Consider the following 15,393-nt stretch of genomic DNA (forward strand, 5'->3'; position numbering starts at 1 on the left):
TGTTTCTCAGACATGAAAAGGCCACAGTCTCCTCTGGTTTTTAGTCTAGACTGTAACAACGCCAGTGTGGCTGCTGATGCCCCACTACATAGCACTTAACTTAGACTGAACTCTCACAAAGGAGACAGTGAAAGACAAAATGTCTCTTCAGGGTGAGCATCCGCAGGACAGATGGTGTGTGTAGGGTTCAAATCTGTCTGCTTTAAATGTCTGTATCAACACTTTGAGATTGAAGCAGCAGGATATGGTTTAGTCGTTTATTATAATTGTTGTTTGTGGCTTAATCATCGACTGGATGATCTGTGGCAACATGAGATGAGAGGAAACTGTTGTGCCTAAATATATCTTATTTAATCATTGCACCATTTGACATAATGACTCGAGCTTGTCATAAAAACTTTTCTGCTGCTTTTCTGCTTGTGGTGTATTTAGGTGGATAAATTTAAATGTTGAAATTGACCTAAATATTGACATTTCGTTTACAGAGAGGGAAGTTATGAAGTTTACTATAATGATGTCTCATTTTAACCTTGTTACTCCCTCACACACGCACACGCACACGCACACACTAACTGTAGGGTCCTGGTTTTGTATTACAAAGGGTTTTTGTCAATAATACACACACAGTGAGTCACCTTACTGGTATTTCCTCTTGGTTTGTGGTTTTTCTTCTTAACCTTACATCATTTTTGTTGACAACCCCTGCTGTCATTTCACCCCCTGTGTGTGTGTATGTGTGTGCATCAGGGTGTTTAAAGCACTCAGGCACTTGTCCTTCTGACCTTCCTCCAGCACACAGTCATATCACTGCTCTAACCGGGTGTCAAGTTTTCGAAAAGCTTCTCCTGGGCTTCCTGTGGGGCTTTGGGAGCTGCAGTATCGATGCAGTTTAGTGTACTTAGCCACTCGATAATAGAGTAAGACTGTGTCACTTTTAGCCAGCCTCGAAACAATGGATTTTAAATAGTCGTGTTCAAAAACTAGAAGCATGTCAACTCTGCAGTCCTTAAGAGTACAGCCACATGTCATGTTGCAGTTTACCCACCAAACAAACACAAGAAGGTTGACTGACGTGACTATAAACCTGTTCCTCTGCATTTCCTAGTCAGCTCTTTCATCCAGTAAAGATTTAACATATCTGCAGTGGGTGCTTAATGATGTAACAATGGGCTATTGATTCTAAAAAAATCAATCAATGTCCTGTTGAAAAGTCGACAGGATATTGATTGAAGCTATTAGGTTTGACAAATATTGGGCAGCAGGCACACCAATTCACCCTCATTAACTGAACTGTGAACACCTGCTGTGGGACTTTTTTCTTCAGACAAACCAGCTAACTCTGTCTTTTCTATGTTTGTGTTTCAGATATTTCCAGGATTGCCTACTACACAGGTGAGTGAGCTGAACCCTCTGCAGCACTGATGATCAATCAGCTGCTTCACTCACTCATACACAGTTTGTAGCGGCTCAGGTCACATTAAAGGGGTCCCTAATAGGGGATAGATGAGGAGTATTAGTGTGAACCTCCATTCATGACATTGGGGATTCTTTGATAAAACGGTCTTATCTCATGAAACACTATCTTTTTCTGATTCTGGATCTTTCAGCCATATTGTCGTCAGTATTTGACGACCTGAGAATGAGACTCGCATATCAACTATCGTTGTCCGGATTGCTCTAAAAGCTTTGCTACATAGTGTTCCACCTTATTGCACAGACACTGGCTTGCCTCGCCTTTCTGTTTCTCTCCCTGCACGTGGTTGCTCTGTTGACTGTCTTCAGCAGCAGTATGTTTTATGAAGTCGCCCAAAAACGCATCTCACGTTTTAGATTTTTCACCCCAGATTATGATTTCACAACAGCGGTTTAGCTGCATGTAGATGAAGCTTGTCTGTAATCATGTAGTCTATCCAAACTATTAAAACCCATTAGGTACTGAAAGACTTTGTAAACAAGCAAATTGTTTTTCTCAGGAACTCAAAGTGCTAATAATCTGTGTTGGCGCCAATGAGAAGATAGACTAATTGCACATATTTATGTGAGTCACACTTGTGTTTGTGTGAGACAATTAAATGGGAGAGAAAACATAGAGAGTGGGGTTATTTATTTGTGTGTGAGTGTGTTGGTGTTATTAGTACAGACGGGGTGAGGGAGAGCGTGAACATTGCTCTAGTTGGAGTGTGTGACTAATTGTAATCTTCACACTGTAGACACCAGAAACACAATGTGTTCCTTGGAGACCAAGCTTAACTTCCAGCAACCTGAGGGTGTTTTTGTTTCCTTTGAATCACTGGAAAGAATAAGCAGCCGAGCATATTTATATATCATGGCATCATGCCCTGAAATAAAGCTTCGCTGGCCAGTTATATCAGATGAATTAAGTTGCTAGTGTCCAGCAATTTCCATCCATCTTTTGACCTAAAACGTGATGCTGTAGTTGGAAAACTATTTATAATGTTGCCAAATACATTAACAACATATCCACAGCTAAATACCTATCACAAGCTATTATTTTATGTTCATCCCAATTTCCCAGAGCTTAAAGGGACATCTTCAGATTGCTTCTTTTGTCCAACCAACAGTCCAAAACCCAAAGACTCTTCATTTACTGTCATAAATGACAAAGACAAGCAACAAATCCTTTCTTTTAAGAAGCTTTAACCTAACATTCTTGCTTGAAAAATAACTGAAACGATTAATTGATTACCAAAATTGTTGGCAATTTTCTCTTGATTACCTAACTTAGCGTTTTTCAAACCTGATCCTGGGGGCCCCCTGTCCTGCATGTTTAGATGTTTCTCTGCCCAAACACACCTGATTCAAATGCATTGGTAGTTATCAGGCTTCAGCAGAGTTTGATGATGAGCTGATAATTTAAATCAGTGGTGTTGGAGCAGGGAAACATCTAGAACATGCAGGACATGACCAGGACTGATAAACAAAGACCTAATCGATTAATCCGATTATCACTGTAGCTCTAGTGAATGGGCTGTGACTACAAATGACAGTGGTATTCAGCTTTACCGTTGACACGGATGAAAAAGAAGGATGTAGATTATACACAGGAAAAGGACTGTTTGCCTTTATGAGGTAAAATATGTTTGTAATTCAAATAGTCTTTGAATTTAAACCTCAAGGCATGGATGTGAACACACTGATTGTTCACTGATTAAACATAAGCAAGGATACATCAAAGTAGCTAGTACAGTTCTGAGCTTTACCTGCATCTTTGAATTTTGCATTTAGCAGATAGTGGGTGTTGTTTCTCTCCTCTGCTAAAGTAATTATGTGTTCACAAACACAAACACACACACACACACACACACAAAAACACACACACACACACGCAAACGCAAACACACAAACAGCGAGAGAGAGGGAGAGACTTTGGCACAGTCCCAAAAGAGCGCTTCCCATTCATGGCAACATCCGGCCCTCTGACAAAAGGCTTTCAGTAGTACACACACACACACACACACACACACACACACACACACACACACACGCACACACGCACACACACACACACATACCCTCCTCAAACCCCCTGCTCCCACCAGATTTTCATAACAATGGCCAATGCCTGAATTAGAGCACAAATTATAGGAAACCCACATGTGCACACACACACACATACAGACGCACAGACGGTACCATTAAGATTTCAAGTATCTGTGACTTTACTGTGGGTGCATTTGTGTTTGTGTTCAGTGGTCTGTTCAGTTCTTCAGTCGAGGTTGTGTTCAGCCATATAAATGTCCGTTTGATTAATGGAGTCTGGCATCTGGTCAGCAGTGACACTCGCAGAGCTAGGTGCCACTCGCTGGCAGGATATCGTAGGCAGGTTACCTTGGAGATGTGCCTCCAGGGCAGAACCCTTGCTGCACTCAGCACTCTGAAAGATCGAGAGTGTTTGACCCTCAAAGTACAGGCTGAGTGACTTTGAATGTTCATGATGAAGTGTGATTGATTGAGACCTTGAGGTTTGGAAGTGGATTGGTTGGCACGCTACAAACAGCTGCTAGTTTACATGCTGGGCACGGTCTGGGCAACGTCTGCGTCGGCAAAAATGCTCTTCTCATTGTGTTCGGGTTTGGGAGATTGTTAAAATTTGATTTGTTTTGTTTATTTTTGATGTTTTGTAGAAAGAAACGTGCTTGTTCTACTAGCTTCCCTGTGTGGGTTGACTAAGTTGGCCATTTTTGGGCAGCCAGAAAGAGTTCAGGGGATGTGGCATTTAATCTTGTTGAAATAGTGGACAGTATCGAAATTTTTAGTTTTAAATGGGCTTTGGGAGGAGTGCATATGCTAGGGGTGCAACTAATAATTCTTTTCATTATTGATTAAGCTGATCTGAATGTAATCTCCCTCTGGAGCTGTTCGGTTTCGGGATCCTACTTGTTCAGAATTGCTGAAGAAGTCTCAGGCACTCAAGAGGGTAATGAGTTAAAAAGCCTGAATATCTCATGGTAATTGAGTCAACAACAGGAAAAACATGCCTACTCATTTTAACCATTCAGGCCTTAATCAAGGCAAGTACCTTTTAAGCATGCTCTTGCTGTTGTTAGGATTCAGTAGCCATGAGATATTAAAGGCTTTCCAACTCCTTGCCCACTTTTTGTGTCCAACCAACAGTCCAAAACCAAAGACTCTTTATTTACTATCAGAAATAACAAAGGAAAGCAGGAAATCCTTATATTTAAGAAGTTTTAACTAGCAAATGTTTGACTTTTTTTTCTTGAAAAATTACTGAAACGATCAAACGATTATCAAAATAGTTGGCAATTAATTTTCTTTTAATTGACAAATGGACTTATGACTAATTGTCACAGCTCTATACAGTTGGAAATGATAGAGATCTAAAATGGTTTTGTGAGTATCAGTAATTAGAAACACAAAACAGTGATTGAAATACCTTAAATGTTTTTTGTAGTTTCTTTGAGTGGTTAAATTAAGGTTTTTCTCTGCTTTTCTCTTTCTTTCCGTTCCATTTGGTAGCATTATTTGGTACAACTTAATGGCTGCTCTGAGGTCAGCTTCATAAACAGAAGTGGGAGGGTTTTTTTTTCTTCATTGAACACAAGAGACTAGCCAGATTAGCATATTAATAGTTTGTAGCTCCTCCTGCTTCTCCAGCAGCCCTCTCTCACTCTCTTGATCTCTCTCATTCCCCACTCAACTTTCTTTCAGTTTGTGCTGCTCTGTCCTCTTTTTCCTCTCATTCATTCCGAAACAATCGCTGCACTTCTCTCTCTATTTCTCTCTCTCTCTCTCTGTCTCTGTTTCCTTTGTTTTTCTGGCTCACTCTTTTCTCTCACTTTCTTTATTCTCCAAGAGAAGATAACTTTCTGTTTGTGTAGCACTGAACACAGTAATTGTCTCTCCTTCTCTGTGACCGCTAACTGACTGAACCTCCACTGGATCAGCACTGTAAAAGTTGGATTTTGGCTGTGAACTTTTGCCTTCACTGGGACTCCTGAGTGAAATCCTCTCCTGAGCGACGGTCGCTTGACTCTTCCACGGCAACTGTGTAACTATGGAGTGCAGGCATGGGGCAGAAATTGAGCAAAAAACAAACAGTGTGTTGTCAGCAGAGAGAGGTTGCTGAGAAGTGAAAAGAAGTTGAAACTAACTTTGCTTCTCTGGGGATCGCTTCGTGACTTGTGGATAACAGAGAAGATTTCGAAGAAAAGACTTAACAAAGAAGAAAACTCTCAGAAGGATGGGACTTTTTTGCATTTTCCCTGTTGATGTGTTTTCTTTAGCGTCTTCACACTGTAAACAAAGGATCAACAGACCAGAAAATTGGCCTTTTTGAGGATTACTGCTGTCACCCTTCTGGAAGTAACTGTTGGCTAACGAAGCTGTTGACAAAAGTTGGAGACAAAGATTTCTGCCTCAGAGACTGAGTGTGTTGTGTGTGCCTTAGCGTCCTTGCACCAGTGTCAGGACCTTGTTGTTTGTGTGTGTTTATGTTACTTCTGCAAACGAGTACTACAGTGTGTGTGTGTGATGCGTGGTTGCGAGACGGCTAGCTGTCTATCTGTCCTCGGCGAAGGTAGACACAGGGAGGGACAGACATGTGTTTCCATGGCGATGAGTGGCTGTAGCCCCTTCCCCATGTGTTGGGACAGAGGTATGAATGAAATCACTTTTGCACACACACACACAGAAACAAGTAGCATGAAGCCCCTCCACAGTGTGACATCTGACTCCATGGGAACTGACTTGGTGTGCAGCCAAAGCTACTGTTGCTCTCCAGAAATGTGTGTGTGGTGTGTGTGTGATCGAGAAAGAGAGGCATGTTAATTGTAGAGTGATTTGTCGATATAAGAGTCATTACTGTTTGAAACTGGCAAAGTAACATGGGAGTAAGTTTTTATCTTACTGTGATATATCCCTCAACAGCTTTAGTCTCTCCTCTGAGTTAAGTGTATGTGTATGTGTATGTGTATGTATGTGTGTGTGTGTGTGTGTGTGTGTGTGTGTGTGTGTGTGTGTGTGCATCCGCTCTCTCTGTCTCTCTCTCAGGTGTAATTACCTGCTAGAACATATCAAATTCCCCTTTTAATGGAAGAGAAGGCAGGAAAAGGGAGAGTGAAAGAGATCCCAGTATATTTTTCCACATAGTATTGTGATTACAACAGCACACACACACATAAAAAACACATCTTCCACACAGACATAAAGGAGGTAGCTTTTGTCAGGCATTCCCCGATCAAGTTGCCATGAAATTCCAGGAAGTGTGTCAATGTCGTGACTTCTTATTCAGGAAGAACGTCAGCCCGAGGTGCATTGTCTTCTTTGTGTTAAAGACACACAGGTGCTTACACAGTGAGCCGTGACCCAGACTCCACCTAATTCACTCTCTGGTGTCTCATTGTTGACTGTTTTTCATCTTGTTTTTGATTGTGCCCAAGAGCGTCATATCACAGACTGTACAAGGTTAATTCCAAGTAAGATGAAAGCAGGATCCAAGTCCACAACGTCACATGTGCATCAGTCTGGTATAGAAGGAGAAATCATGTGGTGTCGGCCCATTATTACATTTTACAGATCGAAAGTGAAACAATAATACGATTTAATCAATAATTGGTAACTTTTATTACAACAAATGACTTGTTTACACATTTTTTTAAGCAGAAATGATGAAATGATTCTTTGTCTAAAATGATAGGGAATTGAATATTTTTGGGTAGTAACAAACTTTTATCATTCCTATCACGGTTCTAGAGTGTTGGTTAAACAAAACAAGCAATATGTAGAGTATTGGAGTATAGAGGAGTTTGATTTGTTAACTGACAGAAGAATGAATCAGAAACTATTTTGTTCATTGAGTAATGATTGAAGTGTTTTTTTCCAGCAAAAACACCAAACATTCTCAGATTTCAGCTTCTCGAATGTGCTGATTTACTGTTGTTCCTCTGTTTTATATAATTGTAAACTAGATATTTTTGGGTTTTTGACCGTTTGATGCAGAAAACTGCACATTGATCAAACGATTAAGCGGTTAATCGAAGTAAAAATCGGCAAATACGTCCGTAATAGGAATGATAAAAATTTGTCACTACCCTCTGAAGATTGTCTCACCTTCTCAAAATCTGATGGTGGTCATCTTTTCATTTGTTGTACATTAAATTGACTCATTGAAAAAAATGGAGGAAATAATTGCCAGGTTTCATAATAGGGATCAAGTCAAAAAGATCTCTTCTCTTTATTCTTTCTCATTTCACTGATGTCTAATTTGCCCTCTTATCTCATTCCCAGAATATGACAGACACCTAGCAGCAGCAGTGTCAGCAGGGAAAAACATGGCGACGGCCTACCTGGACCCCAACCTGAACCATGCCCTCCTGGGAGGCGCCAAGTCACGGCTGAGCGCGGGGGGGTCGGACCGAACCATGGCCGGCTCGGTGGACAGGGTTCTGAAAGTCTTCCATCATTTTGAGACCAACACTGAAAGCAGCTGCTGGTCCTCCAATATCAGATACGGAGATGCAACCGATGTCAGGGTAAGATGAGACACCATGTGCTGAATGTGTTGTGACAAAATAAATTGTTGTCAACCAGGAAAATATAGCATATCCCCATATCCCCACTAAAAACTGAATATTATAACTTTTACAGTAGTAATATTTGGAGTTCATGACACTGCCATTTTTTTATATGTTCCTATAGTTTACCCCCACCAGTAAATTTAAAGGTGGATGTAAGCTGATTGTCCTCATCTCAAGGTCCTGGCTGTCTGCTCTGATTTAAAAAAAAAAAACACTCACCACAGTGAGAATATTAAGCTTGCAAAATACATAACCTCAGGGCACTCTCTCTCTCTCTCTCTCTGTGTACCAGTGTAGGTTTATTTGGCAGTAAGCTTTTAGATCCACTCCCATGACGCAGAAACTACTTAGCACTGCTCAAACTTTAGTGGTCATACAGGATATGTCACTGCTTATATCCTCTCCTCCTCCTTCCCTCTCCTCCTCGCTCTTCACTCTCCCCTTTAGTATCTAGGTCAGGGCCCCTAGCATTTTACATGGCAACACACATGGTGCTGTGAGCATTATTGTGCGTGTGTGTGTATGACGGCTGTCAGCTTGTTTGGGTGGGAATGTCACGTTAAATTGCTTCAAGTCACCTACACACACATGCGCATGGATAGACTCTTGCCCTCATTGACCTGATGCAAAATGCCAGACATAAACATTGGCAGAATTGGCACATTGAGGTATGGCAGAGTGACTTCTTTAAAGACTGGCAAACTGTTTTTGACTACAGGGCATCTTTGATTTATTTAGCACTCATCACACTTATGTACATGTGTACATGTGTTGGGCCACTACAACTAGGACACTACCACTGTAGATTAAGGGGGAATTGTTCTGTACTTAAGCCCTATTTTGCCTAACAAATAAATAATAAAAGTAATATCTGCAGACTTTATACCTTACCCTTCAATAATACTGGTGCAGAGTCTAAAAAAACTGTGCAGGGGACGTGTGTTTTTATAAAAATGTTGACTTTTTGTGTCTAGGGAATCATCCAGAAGATTCTGGACATCCACAAAGTGCGCTGGACGTCTTGTTTTGGTCTGCGTCTCAGCAACAGCCTATCCAGAGACCAGGTGCACTGGCTTCATCCAGATATGGGCGTTTCCCACGTCAGAGAGAAATATGAACAGGCACGACCGAACGAGGAGTGGAGGTGAGAGGAGCAGAGTGTGTTGGTCATGTGTGTATATATATATATATATATATATATATATATATATATATATATATATATATATATATATATATATATATATATATATATATATATATATATATAAACAATTGTTTTCAGACAATTTTCACATTGTTGAAGTTGCTTTTTTTCCCCCAGTGACATGTCCGACACAGAGCTGCTGTTTTTCAGTGATTTGATTTGCTAAGGTGGACAGGAAGCAGCGTGGGAAGGGTTGTGACCATAAAGGGATTAGTGTGGCCAACGGGCAAACAACAGCAGTCCACAAAGTTGTAAACTATACTTTGTATCAGCCAAGCAGTCCCTCCTCTGCTTGTATTATTTTGTGATGTAGTTGTACAAATGAGGATTTAAACAATGGATATTTCCTGAACAAGAGAGCAGTCTCCCCTTTTCTCTCAAACTGGTGGACACTGGTGAGCCTGGTGTGTCAAAGTTGAATCAGACTGGAACACGCCTCATCCTCTTCCTCATAGAAATGATTTGAGAGCGAAATCTTATTTGACTCGAGGTGTAAAAATGTAATCATTTCAAGTTACCAAGCAGAGGAGTAGAGATATCCACGACCAAATGTAGTCAACTAACCTTCAGATTCTGTGGCAGGTGTGTGCAGATCCTTTACATACCACTTTAAAACCAGTTTCCTGACATTAAAAGTGACTTATTTGGCCATTTAAATCAGTTGAAGTCACTGTCAAACAGCTAGCTTCAGCAGTCGGCCGTATTGTACACCAAAAGTAGCAGGAGTGATTTATTGCAAACAGCGCTATGAAAAACTCCCGTCTGCTGTGTGGCACTATGAGGCCATGTGTGTGTGCCACTGTGTGGTTGTGTTGATCTGGCAGTTTGGATGTTAATGCCCTGGTATATTACGTTTACTGTGGCAGTCTAGCTAATGCTATTGTGAGGTGGAGACCTTTTGCACTGAGGACATAAAGAGAGAGAGAACCAGATGTCTGCTTTGTCTGACTAAGTCAGCAACTCTCTCTGTCTGTCTCTCCTCCACTTATCTTGCAATCGGTCTTCTCATTTGAGCGCTTGCATATCATTTTTTTCCTTGAATCCTTCTGTTGCTTTCTCGAGCTGTCTTCACCTCACCGAGCTTAATTTATTCATGACCTTTCCTTTCTTCTCCTCTTGGTGTAATATCCTAAACCAGAGTATTCTGATGTTTTTACTACATAGATGACAACTCAAACATATCACTTTATTCCAAGGTTTCTTTCCAGTAGATATAAAAGCTGCAAGCTGTTGTACAATATGAAGGTCGATACTTGTTTTTGCTATAATTGTATTGTTGCATAACACGCTCACTCTCTTACTGCTTTCCTCTTGTGCTCTGTAGGTATGAGTTAAGGATCCGGTATCTTCCAAAGGGCTTTGTGCAGCAGTTTACAGAAGACAAACCTACACTCAACTACTTCTACCACCAGGTACACACATGAATCATGCACAAATACTCAAGAGGGACCCAGACTCAAAAACATATTTTATATTCTGCCAGCAGCATGCCAGCACCAAGACATATGGCACTGCTATAAGACTGTGTGTGTGTGTATGTGTTAGTGTGTATGCCTTTTGGTAATGTAGGTCAGAAGTGCTGTGTGTGTATCAGTGTGTGAAATGGATGCCATGCCATTTTTAATTTGCAGAGATAAATGTTTTAATAAGCATACTTTGATGGGGCGGCTGTTGGCACAGGAGGTAGAGCGGGTCTTCCTCTGATCACAGGGTTGGTGGTTTGATTCCCACCTCCTGCCTACATATTGAAATGTCATAGGGCACGACACTGAACACCAAGTTGCTCCCAATGGTCAGGCCAGTAGCTGCCATCAGTGAATGAGTGTGTGGGTGAATGAGTGATTACTTCTGGAGCCTTTTGGATAAGTCATTTACCATTTTGTGCTGTGTACTTGTGTCCTCCAGGTGAAGAATGACTACATGACGGAGAACGGAGATCAGGTGGAACAAGATATAGCTCTCAAACTGGGCTGTCTAGAAATCAGGTAGGAAGCTTTCACACTGCAGAACAGTGGCTCTCTTTCAGGACTTTGTCAACATTGCAAACCACTAGAATCGTTTATGTTCGATGACGGTATTCTTTTTACATCAAGTTGTTCTGTTTACTACAGACGTCGCTGGAGTTTAGACCTCTTCAGTTTTTTTTCCACTTCGTTCACCATGGAAGTAGACGAAGTTCTGCCAGAAATCCCTGCATCGCTAACATTAAGGGTGTTCTCACAGCTAAGTTTTTAAGTGTGGTTAAATTGGACTGTAGTTAATTTTCCTCTTTGGAGCGATTCATTTGGGGAGGTGTGAACACAGTAATCGCACCCTTGTGCTTACCTAAACAACCGTACCAAGACCCTTGACAGAAGATGGTCTCAGCCCAAGTTGACAAGTACTGATTTGGACCAGAGAAAAAGATCTATAAGTGTAAAAATGCCCTTAAAACCTGAATTGTGTTTGGTACATATTTACCAAGTTGTCCCTTTAACGTGCGTGTGTCTGCAGTGAATGGATCTGACCTTGTTCTCTTTCTGGTTTCAATTCTAGGAGGTTCTTCAAAGAGATGAGAGGAAACGCCCTGGACAAGAAATCCAACTATGAACTACTGGAGTAAGTATTTTCTTCATGAATTTTCTTTACTTTCAGTCCAACTCACAACATTTCTGGTACTTCACGTCCTTCCTCTGCCTGGAAATATGTTTTGTAACCCAGAAGAAACAACAGAAAAACAATCCAATATCTCAGTCTTTTGGTGCAGGACTCCAATTGCAGTTCCTAGGAATCTGATTAGGTGGAAAACAATTGAAAGGATTTGAGTAGGAGTTTGGGAGCAAAAGTCTGGGATCGTTTAAAAATCGATACTGTTGTTTAATTTTTTTGCAGTCTGTGTTTAGTCGGTCTCCCGATCACCTGCTCTATGTTTAACACTTCAATTCATCTTTGTAGATTTATGTGGGATCATCTGATCTGTCTGCGTATATGGATGTCGATGAAGAACATTAACAAACACTGACCATAACGAGGCTTGGCTCTAATGCTGTCTGATTCTAATGAGCCGCCCTCTTCCAGTGAAGTCTTTCTTTCTGTCCGTCTGCCTAACGAGCTCTCCAATTAACCGAGAAGAATGCCCTCTGTCTCTCCACCGTTATCTCTTTGTCTCTCCTCTTCATCCTCTCCGTCCCTTTCCGTCTGTCTGTCTCTCTTCTCTGTGCTCTCAAACTCTATTTTCGTCAGAGTTCCTCCTTTCTTTCTTCATCTATCTCTCCCTCGCTGCCTCTCTGTTGGCTGAAAAAAGCAATGAGAGAGGGAGAGGGAAAGTGCTGTCGGGGCTTTGATACATCGAGCTGACAGTTGGTTATCAAGGCTCCTGTTGAGTGTCTGGTGGATCAGCGCCCATTCATATTGTTGTCTGGCACTTTTGGCCATCGACCATTTTGACTTGCTGGTCGAGGAACCAGTTTGTTAAGCTTTAAAAATCAGTTATTTCACTCAACATTGTCTCTATTTTTGCCTAATTTTTTTTTAATACAATCTGTTGTTGGGTTTAGGAGGACAAACCATTGCCTGCTTAGTTCCTCTTATTAACTGAACATATGTGCGTGTTGGAGATCAGCTGGCTGCAGTTGGCTGTAGTCCTTGTGGTTTGTGAGCTACTGCAGAGCGTGTAATCAGTGGGCCTTTGTTGCTCAGTGCTCGTTCTTTGAGGTCGGCCTGGTGTGTCATCTTTCACAGTCCTTTATTTGCCGTATCTGTTTGTGCTTCTGTGATGAATATAGCTTTGATTTCGAGTGAGAGGGGACAGTTTTAGGGGTGACATGATCATGGAAAGCCCCCAGCGAAATGGTAGAGGAAAATGTTTTTAGTTGTGGCAAGTCTGACATTACAATCCCAAACTTATTGTACACCAAACACTCTAATAATGCTATGATAATAATGATTAGAGACTGTTACTTGACCTATGTTGGAGAGTTAGGCTGACGTAAGCTTTTACTTACGCTCCCTCCACTCGTTCTCTCCTTCTCCCCCTGTACTTTTTCTCCAGAGGAGTTTGAGTCATTAGCTAGCTTCCTGTTTTAGCTCTGCACATCTTTCTTTGTCTCTGTGGTCTCCCTCTTTGTACTCCTCCTCTGCCTCTCTCTATCACTCTCTCCGTTTTCCTTCAGTCTCGTCTCTTAGGAAAAGATGAGTAGTGCTCTCTAGTCAGCACTTAGTCATAGCTTTCTGTTTCTGTTTTCAGTTTTCTTGCCCGTCTGCCTAAATGCATCTGTCTGAAGCTGTTGTTGGTAATTTCTCTGAGGACGAAGGAAAAAACAGTCTGCTAAGATCAGATAAAGTTGAAAGTACTTGTCAATTAGCATTCCTCTGTGTAATTAGTGCATAATCAACATGCTTCTGTATCTCTCTGTCTCTCTTTCCAGGAAAGATGTTGGCTTAAGGCGTTTTTTCCCAAAAGACCTGTTGGATTCAGTCAAGGTGAGATTGATGAATTTTGAGATCAAAACAGAGGTGGAGTGTACAGAGTTTAACGTGCCAGGTTATGCCAAATTTACTTTCAAAAAGAGGCTTTACGATCAAAGTTGGCTATCACTGTGCCCCAGCTGCTCATCTGGAGTTGCTCAGTTACCAAAAGTAACCAAACCTTGTGTTTTTGTGGGCAGCGTCATAGTGTAAGTGAAGTCTCCTCTTAGCCAATGTTTTGAAGGTGTAAGCTGATGTGTTGTCAGGCTCAGTCTAGTCTGGCTGACAGAGGTGTGAAACAGTCCAACACTCAGCAAGAACGAGACAAAGCCTTGGCCGACTAACCAGTGAAGTTTAGATGAATGGAGATGAGTAAGAGAAGGAAGAAGAGAAATGGTTACCTTTGCCAGATGATGAATGTAGAAACCTTATGCTAGCTGGAGTACGCTGAAAGAAACCGGGGTACTGATACATGAGAACCATCTCCAGGTTTCTGAACATTGTCTGCCATGTGTGGAAAACAAATCATCTGATGATCAATGATGTAATGATGTTTTCACTATCAAATTAAGGGAGTCTGAGTTGTATTTCCATTTCCTGTGATGAGATAAAGAAAATTTATCCAGAGATGTATTCAGACAGCCAAGAAACAAACTGGTCTTCCTCAACTATTGAGGTAACTGACTCAGTTTAGAAATGAGTGGCTAAGATTTTATGGAATAAAGACACTCCTGCAGGCAGATGATCAGATGATCTGGATGATGCTATGAGCATGTATATGTCATCATGTCCATGATTAGTCAGTCAATCTTAAATGTAAAGTTTGGCTAACTTTAAACAGATCTCGACAGCTCAAATGTAATATGGAACCATTTTAAGGTATTTTGGTTGTTTTTTTACATTTTAAAACAAGTTGCTATCTACTTTAGTTGTTTTGGAGAAAGCTGCAATGCTGTTTTGCTGTGAAGCTCCAGAAAGGTTTAGTTGACTACAAAACTTCACCCGACTTTCCATCAGCATGAGGGTTGGTAGATATTAATGATTGAATTATCACTTTCAGGTGAACGTATCCTTTAAGTAAGGTTTCTACTGAAGTTTGCTTCTTCAGCACCTTCCATTAACTGCTTTAAAAAAACCTTATTCAGGAGATGAACTCACATGTTAAACTGAAAATGAAGCTTTTGTGTTAGAAAAGAAAAATCCTTTGATTTGTTGTTCAGCAGATTTTTGCTGTGTGGGTTTGTATGTGAAGACAGGGTGTGCTTGCATAATGAGCAGTGTCTGTGTCAGTGATAAATTTACGGCACGCGTTTATGAGGAGGGTCTTGGTGTGTGTGTGTGTGTGTGTGTGTGTGTGTGTGTCTGCATTAAAAGGCTCAATGACCCGAAAAGGTCTTGATGTCAGCAGGCGGGCAGACAGATGCTCTGCAGAGGGGAGTGTGAGTCTGTGTGTGTGTGTGTGTGTGTGTGTGTGACCCTCAGGTCATGTTTAAACCCACTTTCTCTTTCCAACAATGGGGACGGAGCGGGGAGGCGTCAATGTGCGTCTCCTTTGGGGTCCCCCCTCGTCTGTCAAGCCCTGCTGACACCCCTCTCATCAGCTACCAACTTTACCTCCTCTTCTCTTTCTCTCAAATCCTGCGTCATCCGACATGGCATCACACACTCCCCTTTGGCCTGTTT

The 15,393-nt window shown here is 41.4% G+C and overlaps 1 protein-coding gene across 2 annotated transcripts in view; it reads left to right on the forward strand.

Annotated features, from left to right (window-relative positions):
• The window catches only part of LOC140993987 (focal adhesion kinase 1-like), a 62,333-nt gene that overhangs the window by 15,848 nt on the left and 31,092 nt on the right, over positions 1-15,393 (forward strand). The window contains exons 2-8 of one of the 2 annotated variants that reach the window (XM_073463554.1): positions 1,366-1,392; positions 7,768-8,012; positions 9,032-9,201; positions 10,589-10,676; positions 11,170-11,249; positions 11,800-11,862; positions 13,671-13,725. In XM_073463554.1, coding sequence (XP_073319655.1) covers positions 7,812-8,012; positions 9,032-9,201; positions 10,589-10,676; positions 11,170-11,249; positions 11,800-11,862; positions 13,671-13,725 — 657 coding nt within the window. In that variant the 5' untranslated portion in view covers positions 1,366-1,392; positions 7,768-7,811. Of the gene's footprint in view, positions 1-1,365; positions 1,393-6,012; positions 6,137-7,767; positions 8,013-9,031; positions 9,202-10,588; positions 10,677-11,169; positions 11,250-11,799; positions 11,863-13,670; positions 13,726-15,393 lie in introns of those variants that run through there. The other variant, XM_073463553.1, reaches the window with a different exon arrangement.

The sequence above is a fragment of the Pagrus major genome, chromosome 3 (genome assembly GCF_040436345.1).
Source record: "Pagrus major chromosome 3, Pma_NU_1.0".
NCBI classification, from domain to species: Eukaryota; Metazoa; Chordata; class Actinopteri; order Spariformes; family Sparidae; genus Pagrus; species Pagrus major.